At 36.4% G+C, this 21,962-nt stretch overlaps 1 protein-coding gene across 1 annotated transcript; it reads right to left on the bottom strand.

Annotated features, from left to right (window-relative positions):
* Positions 1 to 6,497: 6,497 nt before the first annotated feature.
* Positions 6,498 to 10,627, bottom strand: LOC113043229 (dual specificity protein phosphatase 6-like). Its single transcript, XM_026202466.1, has 3 exons — positions 9,746 to 10,627; positions 8,736 to 9,170; positions 6,498 to 8,127 (listed from the first exon to the last, which is right to left on the bottom strand). The coding sequence occupies exons 1-3, from the start codon at positions 10,143 to 10,145 to the stop codon at positions 7,814 to 7,816; spliced, it is 1,149 nt and encodes a 382-aa protein (XP_026058251.1). The 5' UTR covers positions 10,146 to 10,627; the 3' UTR covers positions 6,498 to 7,813.
* Positions 10,628 to 21,962: the final 11,335 nt, after the last annotated feature.

Here is a 21,962-nt window from a genome sequence, read left to right as displayed (position 1 = left end):
CACAAAACCATCAAGACAAAAAAAAAGGTTTAGGAAAGGAAGCCTGTTTTAGAACAATATCTTGTTTCCCTTTAAACATTATTTTGCATTTTAATGCAAGTAGCACATTACTGTAATTTCTGTAAGTTATTTTATAATATATAATAAATATAATAATATATAAAAGTCTGTATATAATTTTTAATTATGTGCATGTGTGTATATTTATATACTATTGTAATATATTATTTTTCAATATTTAATATATTTTGTAACACTGTATTTTTAAGTTATTTCATAATCTTTAAATTATGTTTAAAAAAGATTAATAATAAAATATAAATATTAAAACAATTTAAACAAAAGTAAATACATGATAAATCAGATATTTAATATTAAACAAAACATTAAGTGTATCTTTGATTTTTTCAATATTACATTTTTTTCTTTAAATATACATTTTATATATATATAGTCTTTTGATTTATGATATTTATGATTTGTTTAATAGTATATTCATGTAAAATGTAAGTAAAAAAATAGATTAAAATATAATATGTAAATATAAAGTGTTTTTTATAATCTTTCAAGTATGTAAACATAGATAAATAATGAAATATAAATATTAAAACAAAAGTAAATACATATACAATTAGATATTAAATATTAAACAAAAGTTTATATATATATATATATATATATATATATATATATATATATATCATGTTTTTCCTTTTAGGTAAATATAAGTATATATCAAAGTGTCTCTTTGATTTATGATTTTTTTAAATGTATTTTTAATCTAAATATTAAAGCATTATATTTAAAAAGTAAATAAACATCAAATTATACATTAAAGCTTAAACAAAAAGAAAAACAAAATTTTGCATTATGAATTTGTTGGGAGAATGTGCTTAATTAGTTAAAAAAATAGTGCAATAAAAAGCAAAAGTCCAGTAAATAGGCTTCACTTATTTCTCTCCATTTTAGTGTGAAGTTTGACCAAGGTTTCATGTGATTCAGGCCAGGTATGTGTGTAGTGAGATGTAATCATAAACATCTGGATTATACCTTTGAGTGTATAATAACATATTTGGAAAAACACTCAGTCCTGCCGCTACACTCCCAAAGCAGTCCTTTCTGGAAATGACATGGTCTGCTCTGCCTATCTGGCAACGTTCATACAAACAGAGACCGGTCCATTCAGAAGCCCAGAGTGCACTCATTCATGCTCAACACAAGCCCTGCCTTCGCTCTCTCTCTCTCTCTCCCTCTCTTTCTCACTCTCTTTCTCACACACACATTCACTTTCTTTCTTTATTTATTTCTGAGGTTGCTTAGCAACCGTGCCGCAAAGTGAAGCACTGCAGCAGTGAGTCAACCTGAGGAGAGATGGAAGGACAGATGATGCTGTCAGTCTGCACACATGTGCATTTAGTCTGAACAAGCTGAGAGACTGGAGCTATTCAGGTGTGAAGGCCATTTGTTTCTGTTAAGGTGAGGTCTCAGAGGTCAGATGCACAATGTAATTTGGCTGATTTTGGATAAGCAATCTTTTTGGACCCTGTTATCCTTGAGAATGACTCATCTCAGATGCTGCCATACTGAATTGTTTCGCAATTTCACACTCTCCCACTTCTTCTTTACCCCAGTTCTCTACCTCGCTCCTCTGTTCTTGTTTCTGAAGCATGAGACATATTAATCATTTCCTGGAGTGCATCCACTCACAAGGCAGGTCTGAGCTCCTGTGATCTGAGTGAGTCTTAACTCACTTCCTGTGTCTGGTGCTGAGTGGGTGAGAGCCGTGTCTCAGCACTGGAAACAGAATGAGAAAGACAAAGATGCAGAGTGAATATAAATCTGCATGATAGTCTTTTTTATTAAATACAATATTTGCCCTGGTGCTGATTTTCTAGGGGATTGTTTTATGTTTTTGACAGCATCTTTGTTATCTAACCATATTTATCTTGGTCAAATAAAAAAAGGAGTTAACTTAAAATCTCTTGATAACTATAGTTGTTACTTTTTAAAACATCAATTGCTCACAAAAAATTATTTTAAAATATGTTTATAGTTTTTATGTTATCAAAAGTTTTTCTAAATCTTCTTCAGAAATGTTATAGTCTAATAAAAGATTAATAATTTTTATAAAACAATATAATATAATATAATATAATATAATATAATATAATATAATATAATATAATATAATATAATATAATATAATATAATATAATATAATATAATATAATATAATAATATAATAAAGACTCCATCACAAAATCATCAGAAAACAAAGTTGATGAAATAGGGCCTGTATTTTCCCCTTTAAACATTATTTTGCCTTTTAACATAATAAGCACATTTTGTACTTTCTGTATTATTTTAACAACTGTAAAAATTTTATCTTCTATAATAAATATAATAATATATAAAAGTCGGCATATAATTTGTAATTGTACATATGTGTGTATATTTATATATAATATTTTAATATATTGCTTTATTTTTGTTTTTATTTATTTATTTAACCCATATTTTTACCAGGAATAATCCCTTGAGATAAAAAATCTCTTCTACCAGGGAGTCCTGGCCAAAATGGCAGCATACAAAATTTCACACATAAAATATTACAAGACAAACATTAAAGGAAAACAAAACAAAAACAAAAAAATCCTGTCACAAAAAAAAAATATATTTTAATATATTTCAAAATACTTGAAATTTTAAATATCTTTAAATAAGTTAACATATATAATATAATAACACTGAGTGCAACAGAAGTTGTTTCATTACAGACTTTATAAACCTTATATACTTCATATTTTTATATACATAATATTTTCACATTTAATAAGTTTTGTTTATAATTTATAATATTAAACATTTAGTGCAACAGTTGTTTTATTGCTATACAGACTTTATAAACCCTATATATATATTTATATACATATACATTTAATATGTTTTGCTTAGAATTTATTATATTTAATTATATGTATTATATTTTAGAATTATATTTATTTAACTATATATTTCTTAAAAATGTCTATATATATAATTTAACAAATTATTAATATAATATAATGTAAAGTGCAACAGTAGATGATGATGTATGATGCATGCAAAACAGTCTGAGATATGCATGCATAAAAGACTAACAAAAATGAATGATTAATTTAAGGTTTTTTAGAGATAAAATAAACACCACACCACAAGGCCAAAAACCTTAATTAAATCCCTATTACTAAACTAAAATATGCGACTGTGAATGCTGAATCACAGACTTCAGAAGCGACAGGCTGTCCTGTGTACAGCACATGTCAGCTGTCTATCTTGTGTGTTTCAGACACATCCAGTGGAGTTCAGTCTGCTTCAGTCCTGATCCTGGGGTCTGTCTGAATCATTTGGTGTCTAATAATAGGACCTGATTTGACCTTGTTTGCTCGAGGTATATGTGGGCACAATGTTTTTTGCTCTTTCTCGCCGTTTCTGTCTCTGTCGCTCTCTCTCCCCCTCACATATGTTATTTTTAAAGGAGCTTTTAAATGATAATGACTATTTTTACTCCTTTTCCATCAAGCCGCGTGGGCTCACACAGAGACAGCGGTGGATGATTCATATCGGCTGGAGTGCTCCGCCACATCTCAGCTGTAACACGGCCTTCATAAACCTGAAGCCACGAAGGGCCTTGAAATGGATGGAAGCAACACAAACACGGAGCTGTGAGCTCTGGGCTGACATTCACGAAGCCAATCTATTCATAGCCAAACGAGAAACTGAGGGTTTAGATGGCTTTATTTCATTTGCGCCTGTGACTTGTGATGAGAAGTACTGTGCTGAACCGTTAGCGGTTTTAATGTGTTTGCTAATAATACACACACTTCTGGTTCTGGTGGATTGGATAATGTGGTAACCGTTCCGTCATGCTCTGAATCAACAGCACATCTCTTCTCTGCAAACTGGAACGGAAGGAATCTCGTGGAGTTTTGTCGCGGAGAGACACGCGTGGGCTGAGCGACACAGCTCTCGTTCTGCCGCAGCTGGAGTCCAGAAACGAGTGAAGACACAAAAAGCCAAAGCTTTATTTCCAAACAAAGCACTTCTATGTGGCGCTTCTTGGAAGACATTCCTCTCCAGCATTCCAGAGCGAGTGGAGGTGGAGGTCCCGGAGGTCTCGGCCACTGGCTCTGAGGATCATTAAGTGTGTCATTTTTAATGAAATGTCCCACCTACACACACCGAATGTCCTAAAACCTCTTTATCTCGGTCTGCCTGGCTACCTCTCTCGTCACACACATATATACATTATATATAATACAAAAAATAATTAGCCTACACATGTCATTAATATGAGGTATTATAATGTATAATACATTTAAAATCTACGTAACAGTTATTATTTATTATATATTTTAATATTACATCATAATACAATATGTATTAAATAATAACTGTTATATATATAATATTAAAACTAGATAAACTATGTAAAGTGATGCAAATTAGCATCATTACTGCCATCCTCTAAGCAGTTCTGAAGCCTCTTCGTATTCACCGTGAGTCTGAGATGGAGAGCAGGAGGCAAAGAGATCAGTTTTCCAGGGGGGAGTCCTCTCCCCACGCTGGCGGAAGTTCTTACTCTCCATGTGGGAGGTTTGGAGACGAGCCGTAGCAGTTAAGTGTGATAACAGCGTTTCCACTGTGTCCACTGTGCTGTTTACTCACAACACTCAAACTCTCTTCTGCCCTGTGCATAACCTGCAGGATGTTTAGTCTTGATAGACTGTTTGTAATTAAAGAATTGAAAGATAAGATAATAGATATACTACCATATGTCTTTTAAGTCAGTAGACCTCCACCATGTTGACAGAAAAAGTAGAGATGTGTCAGCTTTTAATTGGTATGTGTATACTGCGGTTATATCTGAGTTACCCTCTTACAAAAAGCTTATTTCCAGCACCTTTTCATGTCAAGAACCATTTTAGCCATTTTTTTTCTTGAGATGCTTTTTTTGGACTAAAAATACCCTGGATAGATTTTTCGGAGCACCATTTTAGAACTGATTTAGAATGTTTGTTCTACTCCTAAAATGAATATTCCAAAGTGATGCCATGGAACCAGTTTAGGTTCCCCAATGAATCTTTCTGTAAACAGATGTTTTCTTGGTGTGAAGGACATCTAATGAACTTGCCAGTAAAAAGTGACTGACAGCAGACGAGGTCATCTAGCCAGGGGTGGCCTTCACTACTGCAGCTCACACAAGCAGACAAATGGAAGAGTGCAGCTGGTGAGCGGGGAGGTGGTGGGCGGATGATGCCTGACGGGAGTACAGGAGGTGGGCTTGTGAGGAGGGTGGTGTTGGGGTGACTGGAACCCGAGCACCGGAAATTGCTGGGCATGTTGGCAAATCCTTCACAGCGCACTCTGTCACAAGAGGACGACAGGGACTGAAAACTTTCACACAGGATTAGCACACTGGCCAAGTATAGTTACAGTCTGTTGGGTTTATTTTCGCTGCTTAAAAGACTTACAGACCTGTAACGGTTATACTAGGACAACACTGCTACACATGTTGCCTTAAAAACCATTGTGTCTTGGTCACTAAAATGCTATTAGATATAATTGAATATATAAAATATATAAGTGTAATATAATGACATTTAATTCTATGTATGTATGTATGTATGTATGTATGTGCAATATAGATATGTGCAAGATAGATAGATTTTAATAGTGAAAATATTATATAAAATATAATTAATATAATAATAATTATATTTATTCTATTTTGTTTTTACTAAATAAATTTCGACTAGTTAAAATTATTAAGCTATTTTATTTATTATTATATCATTACATTTTCATAATACATTTTATGTAAAATTTTACAATATTTGCATGTAGGTGTATATGAAAATATATATAATCACTTTTTATATTTAATATTTATAATACAAAATAAATTAATGTGATTAGAGGAGTGTCTAATATGAACAAATCCATTGTAATACTACTCCTATTTAATGTTCATGTTGGCAGATATGCAGAATAGATCGTTATTATTGTAATAACAACACAAAGCTATTTTGCCATCAGAAATAATAATTACTCATTTTAACCCTTTTTTTTTAACTCCCACACAGGGATTATCTCTTTATCTGATGAATGCAAAAGCCGATGGTGTCAGGTTGCGGCCTGTTTTGCCAGGACTTGCTTTTAGAGCCGAAGCCTGATCTCCTGTCAGGAAGTGCCGCAGGGGGGGACTTTTTGCTCTAACCAGCCCGTACCTGGAAATACCAGCCTGTCCGCATGGAAAGTTGTTTTGCTCACTCAACAACAATGAGTAACACTTTATTTGCAATAACTTGTAATCTCATTCTAACTCTTTCAACTGAATATAGTTGAAATATTATTGCAAATGATTAATGAAACATAATTCTTCTTTGAATAAAACAAATAAATTCCACTTATTATTCTTATTTTCAAGTGAAGCAAAGAAAACAGAGAGACATTGATAGATTTGAATAGACAAAATAGCAATTTATTAATAACTTATCAATTCTTTACATTCGTAACATTGGGGGGAGTGGTTTTGTACAACAGCCTCTCCCCCAACCAGGCCTTTGCTATGAGGGGCAACAAAACCCTCCTGAAAACCATCACTTTTCTCACAAAAAACTGCATGTCACAGAACTTCCCTGAACAGGAGACACAATACGTTCTCCTAGCTTTGTCAACACAGACCTCAAATCCTTGCACACAAAAACATCAGCGTTACTTGCTTCAACTCTCCATCGTCCCCAGAAAATGTACAAAAAATGAGTAGTATAAAGGCATATGGGTCCTAAATGGGCATGCATCTGAAAGACTGCTGAACAGCATTCGAGGAATGCCTCGTACACGTACAAATTCGGACCACCCTTCTGACCGTGCAAGCTCTTGCGGTCAAGTCCGCTAAAAAAAAGTACTGATGAAAAGTAGAAGTTTATGGGAACTGCTATGAAAGGTTACCGCACAATAACACTCTTATGTACACAACTAAGGCAGGAGAATGACAACTTTGATTGGTGATGGTGGTTAAAAGGCTGAAAAGGCGGAGTTGATCCGTAAAGCAAAAGTGGAAATATATTATACATATACACATTGTAAAAACCTGTTCAAATTTTTGGCATTGAACTCGTCGATAAAGATAATATTGATCGATATTCAGTTTGTTTACATAAAGTGGACCAAATGGAGAAGAAAAATCTACAGCCGTTCCTTTAAAACAGGTATAATCTAACTACGGCAAGGCTTACCGACATCTTAATATACACATGTATAAATGTTTCAAAAATTTCTCCACGCAAATAAGTTGGAGTACAGTACACTCTACCATCATTACCGAAGGGAAGTCTCGTCCCAAAAACAGGCAAGTCTTCATTGAAGACAAGAAGAGCGCACCTTGAAAATGGCAAGGTGCAAGTGCTAAACAAAACAAATGGAGTATTTGTCGTTGTTCAGTTTCCAGTCAAGTCTCTTTGGCACACCAGCCCCAATATATCGGACGTTCTTTCCATTACCACAGTCTTTCCATGCTTGAATATGTATATATACGGAGATATATATATATGTGTATGTATAAAACAAAGTACTTTAAAGAGTCTTGGAGATATAGAGTCACATGATCTCTCTCTGTTAAACAGCAGCGTAGAAGCTCTGGGCAACCGCATGCCCCATCAGTGGCTACTCTGGTCAGCCGTCGTCTCAAGCCAACATCAATAACGTCAGGAACCCCTCGACAGGTGTCGAAATAAAGAAACTCACGTTCGATTCACATCAGGGCAGGACCTCACGTGGACTCGAGAGGGTCTAACTGGAAAACGTTGTGATTGGTCGGCGTGGTGAAGTACAACGGCTGGGTCGGAGCCACTACTCGGTTGTCGCACGGGCTCTTGAGTCCCAACGTGCGCTCAAAGTCCAAAAGTTGACCCATGAAGTTAAAATTGGGCGAGATGTTGGACTTCTTCATCTTGACTATGTCGTACGCATCGTTCATGGACAGGTTGAGCTTCTGCATGAGGTACGCCACCGTAACTGTGACCGAACGGCTGATACCGGCCAGGCAGTGAACGAGAACGCCACACTTCTGTCCGCGGGCCTCATCTGAGGGGGGAAAAAAGACGAGACGGTTAGTTAACTGACTTATGAATATGCAATTGTACATAAGCTCGGTTGTCAGAATTCATTACGGTCCCAGTATTGACAAAAGAGGCCTCATTCAGTAGGGTTTCTAGTGCATGACTGCAGGCTGAGAGAAAACAACTCGCCCATTTTCTAAGGGAATGTGACGTGGAAATGGGCTATTAAGGTTAATCAAATGATCCTTCCGCTTGCCAGGTTCCTCGACAATGGTACCATTTGGGCGTGTAAATGTAGAAGTCATGGCAGCACCCTGTCAAGGCTAACAGGATGTCAACAGTGCCCTGTAAATGGTCCTCATTGTGTGGCGAAACATTGCTCTGTCCTAGATTACTTTCAATGCCGCTTGCTTCCTTCCTGTCGAGCTCAAATTACTGCCTCCCCCATCTGTCTCCCGTTTCATCATAAGCTTTTGTGTCACAATTGCACAACCGCGGGATATGTTACTATGCAAACAATAAAAAACGGTGCCATCCGTTTGGATTCAAAACACTGAAAGGACCCAGTAGGTTTAATCAAAACTGGGACTGAATGAAAAGCAAATTAAAGCAACAATAATTGTGTTTGCTTACCAATAAAGCTGATGGCTTCTGGGAAAAACTGTGAGAGATTCTGGCTCCAATGATCGGAGATGGGAATCTGCTTGTACTTGAACTCCCCGGCGTTCTCGAACATGTTAGGAAGATTAGGGGTCACGTTCAAGATGTACTTGATGCCAAACTCCTCCAGGATATCCAGGTTCGCGGAGTCCTTCGCGCAGCCCAGATACAGATGCGGCAGGATCTCCACGGGGAACGAGGGCTGGGGGTTGGAAAGTGGGCTGCCGTCTGAGTCGGTGGCGCTGCTTGGATCTCGGTCGATGTCTGACTCGATGTCTGAGGAGTCAGAGCTGATCCGGAGACCTCCGAGACCCAAGACCTGGGAGGTCGGTGAACTGCTGCTGGAGGAACCGTCGAGGTTCGTCTCACACATTGTGGGAAATTCAGCTTGAAATTTGCTGAAGCCACCTGTGAAGTTCAAATTACAAATACATTTAAAATTCATGCCTTAAAGCTAACCACATATTTTTTTATGCTTTAATTACAAATAATGACTAGCATATTTTTTGCTACACAAATATCCATTCATTAGATACTTGTGTTCTTTGTTTACTAGTAACTACTTGATTATTTACATTCCATTTCCAGTTCGAAATACACTAGATTATGTTTTAGTGTACACCAGTGTGAATTCCTATTGTTACTAGTCATGTTTTTACTATGACTAGTACTAGGCCTATTTTTAATTCTAATATAAAGATGGTATTCAAATGAAGTCAAAATGCAACCGTAACCAGTAAAACACAAAACGTGAATAGAATATTGGATATTTGCTTGTATAACATAACCAGTTTGTAATAAACTATCACTAGTGACGTACAATTTATTTGGAACTCTGAAAACAATCTGCAAATGTAAAATGTGTTAATATTAACAATTAGGCTACTTGTAAATCAATTAAAAATAATTTCTAGTAACATTTTAGTTGCAGTGAACCACAAAAATACAGCATGTAAAATCACACAAAATGGAAGTGAACGTACCCTCAAGATAGAACGCTTTGTAGCCCTCGTCCTTCATTCTCCTCAGCAGTAAACCTAACACGGAGCCGCCGTCGATGTTCTCGTTCCACTCGCAGCTGTACTCGTCGTACAGCACGATAGTGTCCGTCTTGCACCTCCGCGCGAACCTCTCCCTGTCTTCCCCGTTGGAAAGCAGAGATTTGATGGGCAGGTTGCCCTTCTTGAGTCGCCGGAGCATGAGGCTCGGGATGGCCACGTTAATGGCCGTTTCGACGTGCGACGATTCGTAGAGCTCTTGCGCTCGGCAGTCCATAACGAGCAAGCAGTCCCTGCGCGTCTCCAGCTGCTCCTTCAGCCACTCTACAGTCTTGCTTATGGCCATGACCGAGTCGAACTGCACGGGTTTGAACTTATCAAGCATTAGTGAACTACGGTACGGTACCGTGAGACCTTAAACTGCGGAAAAGAAGTGCTGCAATATGCCTTGGACGTCTCAGGCCTGGGGCATTGAGATTCTCAAGTCCAAGTCTCTTCTGCACCGTCGAGATGATTAAAATCCTCGGGTTTTGCTTTGAGAGTCAAGCGCAGACTCGCTCTACTTCCAGCCCATTCATGCAACTGCGTGCATTTATCAATGACTCACACTAGCCAGTGAGTGCGCGAGCCACTGACGTTGTCGTCTTGTTATATAACCTCACTTTTCTCGCCGTCGATTTTCACACGCATCGATCTAGATACCCAGTCGATATCGATCGCAGACGTGTAGCGAAAGCAAAACGCGTCGTAGCTTTATTTACTTTCAAGATTTATTACGGAGAAAGCAACGCTGCGCTCTAGTCGTAGATGCGCTCTCTGTCACCGCGAGCTCGTGAATGGATACAAGCGCGAGGCGTTTCAATGGATACATTATTTCGGCCAGCCAATCAGGAGGCGCAGAGCAAGCGTCGCCGTGGAAACGGGGCCGGATGAAAAAGACTGTGTGGATGAATTGTTAATAAGTTTGTCATTCACAAAAACGGAAAGGAATTTCCGCTCCGGATCAGAGGAGTGCAAACAAACAGTAGAGAGGCGCTGCGCGGGAAGGAAGGAAGAGTGCTAGTGTATTTGGTGAGGGGTCAATATACCTCATGCTCAGGTTACACACTTGAACTCCGTTTAGACGAATTTCAGTGTTGTTCCCGCTGCTGGTTGTAGCTCGGGGTGTCGAGTCTAGTAACGTTACGTACGTCGCTGCCTGGCGACTGTTGAACCCAGCTAACAAAAATAAGTTGCTAACGTTCCTGTTTAGGTACGAAAACGTTTCGTTTTTTTTTAATGTTAAGGGACAAAATTCTATTTAATAATTTTGCAAGTATCATGAGAACGTTAATTTTCAATTTTCAAACATTCTAAAAACACAAAAAGCTACACATTGTCCAACTAAATACAACATAAAGACCACATTGCATAGTGGAAAAATGTCTATTCCTAACTTTAAGAGAACTTTGCCAGAACGTTAACCAAAGTAGCCATATTTCGTTGGCTAAATCTTCTAGGTATGCGTTTTAAATTAAGTCGTGCTTATATACACTGAAAATCATTTACATTTCATATTCCATTATTGGAATGATCGCCAAAAAAAGATCGACATACACAAATAGGCTAGTTTCACAAACGAAACAAATAAAACAAATAGGATGAATTTAGGTAAACAGCTTAACTATTAAATAAAATAAACATGCAACAAAACATTCAAAAAGTTTATGAAAAATGACAGCTGTGCCAGACAAAACCCCAGGCTTAATATAAAATAATTCATTCATAAATTGAACCCCTAATAACTTAATAAAAAAGTGGGCTTTATAGTCTAACGGTTTTTATTGTAGTGTTTATTTTCTTTTAAGTTATTAACAATATGAAACAATTATGATTAGATCAGGAATTCTCCGTTGATCGATCGTTAATCCAAATCCATGAATGCGCGCTAAACGATCGGCCAATAAACACATAAACAGAGCCATCAAAATAGTTTAACAGCAGACGCGAATTGTGAGTCTCTCCTCGCCTCCTCCAGTCATTTCCGGCACTGAAGCTCGTGTCATCTTGTGTGTCGAGATAACGTGTGCAAGCTTTAAAATATCATTCACAAATCCTTCAACAGCTGCACCGAATTCCTGTGCCTACATTAAATCATATGTCTTTGGTAATACTTTTACATGCCATTACCCACAATTGTATAATTGCAATCGGTTACAGCAGAACGAGGTTAATATGAATTGCATACTGATAAACTGAAGCCCAGTGTTCGTTTAAAAGGTCAGGGCAGGTCTCTGGTGCTCAGAAAAGCAGAAGCTCGAAAATGTTATTCAGTGTTTTCAATTTGCATAAAGAGTTTAGACAGACGAAGAAAAACATAATTTTGCTCAATCGTGTTTACAGGCACGGCCTATGGTGTTGCTATTAATGAACCTCTGTAATTAAAACACTAATACTAATGAAATATGGGTTGAGAATGACTAGCAGGGCAGATTAGGGCGAGCTGATTAACATGTTGTCAGACATCCTGTCTCCTGTGTCATCTGGCAGTGAATTGCTCTTTAATTGTCCATCAAGGCTCTCTGTCATCATTCACATGCACAGCGGTCACATGGGCCAAAGGTGTGTTCAGTTTCACCCCACTTAACATATCAAACACCACACAGTACCAAGATAATGGCCATTATCCTGTAGCTTGTGGAGATCCTTCTGGGAAGGCTGAATTGTATTCTCATTGTAATCCATTCTGGCTGCATTACTGCCTGAAGATACTGCATCTGGATGAGCTTTTGTCTTTAGAGACATGTTCCCTTCATTTTCCAAACTTAGCATAGCATACAAATAATAAAATGGCTGCATAGATAAATATAATGAAATCTATTTTAAAAAAAAAAAAAAAAATTAAGTGGTAGACTGCATCATATATAATTAAATATTGATTATATTTTAACACAATTAAAAAAAGATCACATAAATGTAACAAAATAAATATAATAATGGAAATAATGTAATAAAACATTATTTTAAATAACATTATAAAGACAGAGAAATAAGGAATATTTTAGCACATATAATTTATTAATTCGATGTAAAAAAATAACAAATTAAATATATGAAATAAAATAAATGCAATAATAACCATAATCAAAATATTTTCTAGCACTGATCAGCCATATATATATATATATATATATATATATATATATATATATATATATATATTGCAACTGAATATTTTAAAATGGAAGAGGCCGGTTTTATCAAAACGTAAAGGTATACCTCAGAATGTTTCAGAAATTAATCCAAATATATATATTTTTTCCCTCATATGTTCGTATGTAATGTCTGAAGTACTGATAGAATAAAACTCATATGAACACTTATTTAGAAAATTTTTGATAAATTATTAGCTTTGCCACCTCATTGTAATACATCAATCTCTTGAGTTTGTCACCAATAAATTGTATCTTTCATAGCAGTTTTTATTAGAGTAATTTATGTAAAACCAACAAATAATAGTTGCTGAGACGCCCAAAAAAAAAAAAAAAAAAAAAAAGTTAAAGTCTTAACTTTCCTTTAAACAGACACATGCAGGTCATCCGGATCTGGCAACAGGCCTGCAAACTGATAACAGTTCAGTTCTTCCTGCTATTATCACAGTGCGATGATATCTCGTGTCTGAAGCAAACAGCAGAAAATAGCTCTGTGGTGGTGTAGGAAAATCCAAAAGTCCTGATCTTTGCAGATATTTTCATTTAGCCAAATGCACGTCACAGACCATTTGCAGTCGTGCATGAATTTCATTGTTAGTATCCAAATACATTCAAATACATTGTCATATTTTTAGGATTGCGTGTATATAAGTTTGGGGGAGAGAAAGGACAGTTCTTTGACCCCTTTCCGCAGTTCCTGGGTGGGACTGAATGTTTTGTAAGTTCCTGCCGCTCACCAGGCTCACTAGTCAGTGGAGTTTAGACAATGCCGGCTCCGCTTTTATCTGCGGCTCCATCGGGCCAGGTCTCTGTCCTGCATCAGGGTCTCTGCTGACCCCCCATCATCCCTGACAGCAGCCCATGAGATGAAAGGTTAATCTGATTGTGTTGTGAATCACCAGGGTTTCTCTTTTCTTAAGCTAACTGCCCTCACCTCCCCCTTCACCTGTGATACAGCGCAGCTTCCTGCTCCTGCGATGTTTACTTCCTCTCTCACTGTTGACTTACTATTGGAGATCTTTGTGTGCTGCTTTCTGCTGGGGGGTTGGTGCACTTTCACAAACAGCAGAACTGCTCATAACGTCTGTAAATAAAGCTGTTTGAGAGGTTAAGAAGGTGACAAAAGTCATTAAAGTGATTATTCAAATATGAAACAACGGCTGAGTAGAAGTGGTAGTTCTTGGCAGAAATACATTTATATGCATTATATATAGTCTAATACAAAACTAGATTAGACCAGCTATTATATAATTGCTCTGTATACAACATATAGGAACTACTAACTATATGCAAGATACAAATAAAGATATTTTGATATTAATGAATTAGCTCTCAATTGGATCAAGATATTTATGTAAATAGGGAGCCACCATTTGAAGACATTTAGATTCAAAATATTGAATACAGTAAATACGTGGTTTTTAAAAAAAGTCATAATTTTCATGCACATTCTTTAAAATGTATTTATTTCTTCTAAGGAATACATTTTTTAATCAAGGACACATTGAATTGATCAAAAATTACTAAAAAGGATATTTATAATGTTTCATACTGTTTTTAAGAGGGGTGATAAATGTTTTTAATCAGCGAATGAGCATATTAAAATGATTTCTGATGTGACTGAAGACTGGGGTAATGATGCTGAAAATTCAGATTTGCATCACAGAAATAAGTAACATTTTAAAATATATTCAAATAATTATTTAAAACTGTAACAATATTTCAGATTACTATACCAGTTTTACATAATTTTTGATCAGATAATTGCAAATTAAAAAACCTACTGACCCGAAGCCAGTGCAGTGAGTGCACCAAAACAATAAAGATCCCATGGAAACCATCACAATATTGCCTAATTGAATTCAATTTACTTTAATTTTCTTTATTCTTGTGAATGAATCATCTTACACCTATGTGAGGCACCTCTTAATTCATCAACTTCTAATCATTTTAGCAATCTGTCTATTTGAATAAGACTTGTTTGTGCTCTTAGTAGGACAATAAATGGGTTTGCCTTAGGCTAAGAGGAGGGACACATTAAAGGACACTCCTGGGAATCTAATAGAGGTTTCAAGGCTGGACTGGTTTAGTGAATCAAAACAGGAAGCAGAGCCATGAGGGTCCCTCTAGAGAACCGCAGGAAACATACAGCTCCGATGGGCCCTCCAACATCAGCCATACAAACAGGAAGTGCTGGTGAGAAAGTGTTCATATGAAACTGAGATCCAGTGTTTTGAAGTCAACAACAAGCTATTAAGTCACTGGGCAGCCTTTAACTGACTGATGTGCCTTCCAGTCCATTATTCATATGATTTCATGCATATGTATGGACAGTCATGGGAATGTAAAGATCTCCAGGACACATTATCAATCAGGATATATTCATCTATAAAACCATTATCACCCCACAGGCGTGTTGTCGGACAGCCCTGGAACACAAAAGCCCATTGTGATGGATCATTTTCACCAGTGTTTTCCACAATTGTCACTTCTGATTAACACCCTTCAAGCTCCTGAACTCTGAAATTTCACTTTTAAAAAGATGGCAGTGTTTCTTCAACTAAAGGCACTGACCATGTCAACTTTTACACACAAGCAACACAATTTTATTTAGTTTTAGTAAGTTTTTGTCTGACAACAATGTCCAACAACATTTATATATAAATTACAGATTTTTTTGTGTGTTTATGTGCAAATGTAAATGTCTTTAATGAAATTTAAAGCATCTTTGCTCAATAAAAGTGTTAAATTATTAAAAAGTATTACAGACCCCAAACGTCTGTACACTTTTCTATAACTCTTTTTTTCTTTGTTTTGTTTTTTACTTCTTGAAAGTAATGGAAATCCCAGTCTCATTACTATCACATCTTTATTTTATTGTGTTTAATATCATAGTGATGTAAAGAAAAGTGTAATTTCACATATTAATGTATCATAAATGCATAAAAATAAATATTTTCACACTTTGCCTCTATTTTCAAACATCAAAATATATAACAATTCATGTTTTTATGACTCAAATAAAATGTACATACATTAAGATTAAAAGTCTTTGGCTGGGTTATTAAAACAATAAAATTAATAAATAAATGTATTGGGAAAAGTACACTAAAATTGCTGGGTTAAAAATGGACAAACCCAGCGATTGGGTGTTTTGACTTGAGTTTTATTGACTATATCAACTATACATTTCTAACCAAATTGGCTGGACATTAACATTTATTCAGTAATGTCACTTTTGAGGATTTGCTTCACCTAACACTGGGTTGTTTTTAACCCAGCAAGTTTTAGAGTAAGTTTTAATGCAAACTTAATGTAACAAAAAGAAAAAAGTGGAAATCTGTTAGTTTTAATAAAAAACAAACCCTGGGTAGTCAAAGTGCCTAAAGTTGAAGAAACACCCATAAACACATTCTCTCCAGTCATCCCTCCCTCCGAAGTGAGAGAGAATGTTCTTATTTCAACACATTCTTGATAAATGAATCGGAGCAGCCGAGAGCTGTTGAGAAAGACCCTTCTGCAAGGCGTCATTCCAGACCCAGCTGTTTTCCTCAACCCCTTTAACAGAGGTCCTGCAGATCCTGAAATATGACAGGAATTTGTAAACAGAGGCAGACAGGAGGCCCCGGGGTATCCTGGGTAATAGCAGAGAGAGGGGAGGGTAATTGAAGTAGAGCAGGATGAAGGTTATTATGTGTTTGTATGGCAACTGAAGAGCTGATGGCGTGTAATTACAGTGCTGGCTGAGAAGGGAACACTTATATCCTCTTGCAAGTCCCAGCAGCGACCCACTGGTCTGTGCTGAGACGTAATGGAAAGGCAAATTGCAGAGTAATAGTGGAATGTGTTTATTCTGTCCTTTAACTTCCAGTATATTTGCACCTCGGCGCTTTGTTCTCTTGCATGAATTCTGTACGCTATAATGACTGCAAATGTTTTGTATAAAAAATCCAGTATTATTAAAAATATGGTACCTACCAAGACTTGCTCCAGCCAAGCAACTGCCATTGAGATATATGGAAAGGCTACAGATGGGCTTTTTATGCATATTGTAGACCCCATTGTTTGTGTGTGCGCATATATATATATATATCAGTCTGGCGAGTAAACTAAAGTATTTACTAGCCAAGGCGATTCAATTGCCAAAGTGTCTGTAGAGGGTTGCAACCTAGCCAGAAGTCATTATTACCACATAGCACAAAAATGACACAAACTGAAATGTGTTCTTTATGAGAGGAACGTTCCCCTCAAATTTTAATGAAGATAAAAGCAACTTTTTCCAAACCATGGCATGCATTTTTTGTGAGGTTTCGGGACTGACCTACTTTCCATTGTAACTTGTAACGAAGAATTTCCCAGTGTGGTTCAATAAAGTAATTCTGAGTCTGATTCTGATATTTAAACAGACAGTATTTTTAATGCTAAAGGTTTTTTTTTTTTTCAGTTTGTTTTTATTTTTTATTAATCTTCTACATCCATGCACCACTTTTATTATGCAAGACGACGCTACTTTTTAATGTCTATATCTTACTACATGGTTTTATTTAAAAAAGGAACTTTATACACAGCCTTATCAGAGCTAATGATAATGACATGTATTGTTATACATTTATGTAGTCTTGATTTGGGTGTGTACAGTGGTTTTACATTTAAAAGGGTTGTAAATCTAGTTCAAGTAAATATTAGCACGCCAGAGTCAACTTTTATCAGGTAATTTCACAACAACAAAAATGTGGCTAGTAAAAATGCTGGTAGGAAGGTAGGAAACAAAAAAGTTCTTTATAAATAAGGTTCTTTATAAACAAAATGAGGAATTAAAATAATAATGTAATAAATAATTACAATAAAATTATATATAATGGCATTTATAATATAAATAATAAAGTTTTTGGGTGGTATTTGTACTTAGTTCATGTAAAATGGATGTTATAAATCTGAATTCTTGCTGTTTAATTTGCTGAAACAGTGTCAAAATGAGTCTCAGCTCTCAGCGAGGGTTCTCTCACATCTGTGACGAGAATTACACAAAAGTGGCAGGATTCATATTCAGCCTCGCTTGACAAAGACATAAAAGCTGCTTGGAAAGCGTCTCACAAGGCCGGACCACCCACCAAGGCTGAGTGTTCGTCCAGCACATGCCCATTTTTAGCCAGGTAAGTCAGACCCAAAGCATTGCGTCAGCCCTCGAAGAGTTTCAACAGTTCCCCAAGCAAAACGCCGGAGTTATTCTGGATAGAGCCGCTGGAGACGGTCGATAGGCTGGGAGCTGGAGTGCTACGCCACCCCACTAGCATATTCACAGCATCTCTTTTATTCCTCTTTGAGGGGAGTCTCGCACAAAGGTCACGCTATACGAAGAGGATGCCAAAAAGCAGTCCTGCTACATAATAATATCTGAGGTACTTTACTCCGGGACCACCCACAAGGTTATGGGTAGTTTCGGCGCCTCAATGGGAACATTGTTTCCCCTATTTGGAAAAAATCTGATATTTCGTTTAGCCCGATCAAGACAGCCTGAAACAATTACTCAAGTAGCATTTTAACTTTCACATGGGCAATTGAGACAAATGATCAGAAAACCTTAAGAGGCCGCAGTCCTGTTTGGTTTAGAAAGAAGAAAAGCACATTAAGGATTAATGCAAACAGAGAGGGTGGCACTCATTGTGTTCACGGACTGGCACACTGGTCTGCCCATATTTAATGCCCAGACTTAACAAGTCCTGAACCTAAATACAAGAGTGTTGAATCTTTCAGTTGAGTTTATACTTGGTTATCCCATCCCAAACTATTACTCTCACTTTTTAGATTAAATTGGTTATTATTTGGACATTTGCAGTAGGTAAGGGGAGCATAATTTATCCTTAAAAAAATAACAGTTCCTTATTGCAGTTAATGGTTCCACGAAGAACCTTCGTATGTATGGAATCTTCATGTTCTTTTAGTGGAAAATTAACTAAGAACCTTTTGAAACTATGAAGAGCCTTTTGTGTAATGGAAAGTTTCCACGGATGTTAAAGGTTCCTCATGGAACCATAGATGTGAATGAAATGTGTAGGTGTACAGCACTCACTCGAGAGCTTCTGGATGCTAGCAGACAGTCAGCGCTCTTGAGGGAAAACAGAAGCTGCGATAATTACAGAGGCTGAGGTCAGGTGAGCCCCCACCAGCTGCGGATGTCCGTGCCGCTCGTCAAAATCACTGTCAGCATGCGAGTGTGTTAAAGCTGTCATGGTCTGGCGGATGTAGGTTTAACAAGAGGAAAAGAGCAGATGCAACTGAATCATTTCCACCTTCTCATTTTCACAATCTGCAAAAGTGTGCGAAAGGAAAAGGGGTGAGATATTGCAGGTTGTCTTTGTATTTTCACTTCAGCAAATCTAGCAGGAAACGCAACTCACACATTCTTTGCTTCTTATACATGATCCAAAACCCCCCCCAAAAATTGCGGATTACCATGATAACATTTGCTTAATAATATACAGTAGGCCTATAACGTAACTAGCATAATGCTAACTCCCAAAACAGAAACATTACACATTATTAAGCATAAGATCCTCAACATCAACCCAGCAGTTTAATAATCTTAATCTAACTCAACTGAATATCTTGAGTTTAATAGCTTAGCTAGCAATATGACATTTAGCATATATATATATATATATATATATATATATATATATATATATATATATATATATATATATATATAATTCTTTGTTTACCAACCCTAAGGCTTCTTAACATTATAGGATTTGGACAGCAATATGTAGTAAAATCGAACTACCATAATGTTAGCTTCCAAAACTTCTGCCTGGCTTTAGCAATGCTACGTTAATGCTAACTAAAGTTATATATGAAGTCCCAATTTATTCATGTAGCTGTTGTTGAACAATTACATTATTTCAATAATCAATTACTTGAGCAGGAAACAATTGTAGATGCATAAACAGTGGTGATTTAACTTAGCATATTTAACAGTAGCTCAATTTAGCATGACGCAGCAGCACCACAAATGACAAATCAACCACAAAAGCAATTTTAAAGAGCTCAACCATATGAACAGACATAAAAACATCCTTCCAGTTGATCTCACAGTGAGATGACGGTGGCGAGACAGGCCTGAGACATGCTGCCCACCTCGGCGTGACGTACTCTTGCCAGCTTGTCGGATGAAGGTTTGCGTCCAAACACGGTCACCCCATCATCCAGGCGGGCTGCCAGGATGGTCTCGTGCGCAACAGCATCTTAAGAGATTAGGAAATGCTTCTTAACCTGCTTAACACAAAACTACCTTTGGCAAAAACACAAGCTCACCTGACCAAATGTGACAGCCACTTCCACAACAAAACACTGCAGACAAACACTAGTGGAAAAACTAGAAAGCTTATGGAAAACACAAAAATCACTAACGAGATATCTTTGATACCTATATTGATTCTCTTACATAAAATCCAGATTAAAAGGAGTCTCACACTTTTCAGATTTTAGATTTCAGAGTTTACTTAATATGTGCTGTCAACAACAATGCTACAAAAGCTAGTTAACTACCTAAGGGGAAATATCTATGTATCTATCATACAATATAATTTAATATGACACAAAAACAATAAAGTTAACAAATACATTCACACTGAACTAGCTACTAAACTAATAACAATGTAGCCAGGCTGCTAGTCGCTAATGTAGCTAAACAAAGCTAATTTGCAATAAACTAGCTACTGAACTATATATATAAAAAAGTAACCAAGCTGCTAGTCCCTAACGTAGCTAAACAAAGCTAATTCACCTTAAACTAGCTACCGATATATAGAAAATTTTACCCAAGCTGCTAGTTACTAATGTAGCTAAACAAAGCTAATTCACCTTAAACTAGCTACCGATATATAGAAAATTTTACCCAAGCTGCTAGTCACTAATGTAGCTAAACAAAGATAATTCACCTTAAACTAGCTACTGATATATTAAAAGAAATTAGCCAGGCTGCTAGTCGCTTATGTAGCTAAACAATACTAATTCACAATAAACTAGCTACTGAACTATAAAAATAAAAACAATTGCAGCCAGTCTGCTTGTCTCTAATCGAAGCTAATTCATGTTAAAACAGCTACTGAACTATTACAAAATGTAGCTACGCTGCTAGTCACTAATTTTGCTTAGCTTGATATGTATATATTTTTTCGTTTTTTTTATATATACAAATATACATTTATTATTAATTTAATATAAATGGCCATTTATTACACATCAGTTGTAATGCATAATATAAAAATTAGGGTAATATTAGAAGTTTATTTTATCCAAAAATACAATAGTTGCATGGTAACTGTTGATTCAAATACTTTACTCACAAACCACCATGTACAAATCACACCTTGGACAAATTAAACTCAATCATTTGCAATCAAGTCAAAGATATCGCTGTAAATGAAGTGTCCCCAACTAAGCAAGCCAGAGGCGACAGCGGCAAGGAACCAAAACTCCATTGGAGACAGAATGGAGAAAAAAAAACCTTTTTAGAAACCAGGCTCAATATGGGGGCCAGTTCTCCTCTGACCAGACGGTCAATTCCAGGCTGCAGCAAAGTCAGATTGTGCAGAGGACTTAACTTGTTCCTGTGGTCTTGTTCCAGTGGTCGTCTGAGACATGTTCTTTACAGGGGATCTGCATCTGGGGCTCTAGTTGTGCTGGTCTCCGTTATGTGTAAGCCAGGTTAAAGAGATGGGTCTTTAATTTAGATTTAAACTGAAAGAGTGTGTCTGCCTCCTAAACAATGTTAGGTAGATTATTCCAGAATAAATAGGAAAAGGATCTACCATCCACAGTTGATTTAGATTTTCTAGGTACTATCAAATTGCTAGAGTTTTGAGAATGCAGCGGACGTGGAGGACTATAATGTAACAAGAGCTCATTCAAATACTGAGGTGCTAAACCATTCAGAGCTTTATAAGTAATAAGATTTTAAAATATCTATACGATGTTTAATGGGGGGCCAGTGCAGTTTGGACAGAACT

Source organism: Carassius auratus, chromosome 25 (genome assembly GCF_003368295.1).
Source record: "Carassius auratus strain Wakin chromosome 25, ASM336829v1, whole genome shotgun sequence".
In the NCBI taxonomy this organism is placed as follows: domain Eukaryota; kingdom Metazoa; phylum Chordata; class Actinopteri; order Cypriniformes; family Cyprinidae; genus Carassius; species Carassius auratus.
This window is presented reverse-complemented; position numbering and strand designations above follow the sequence as displayed.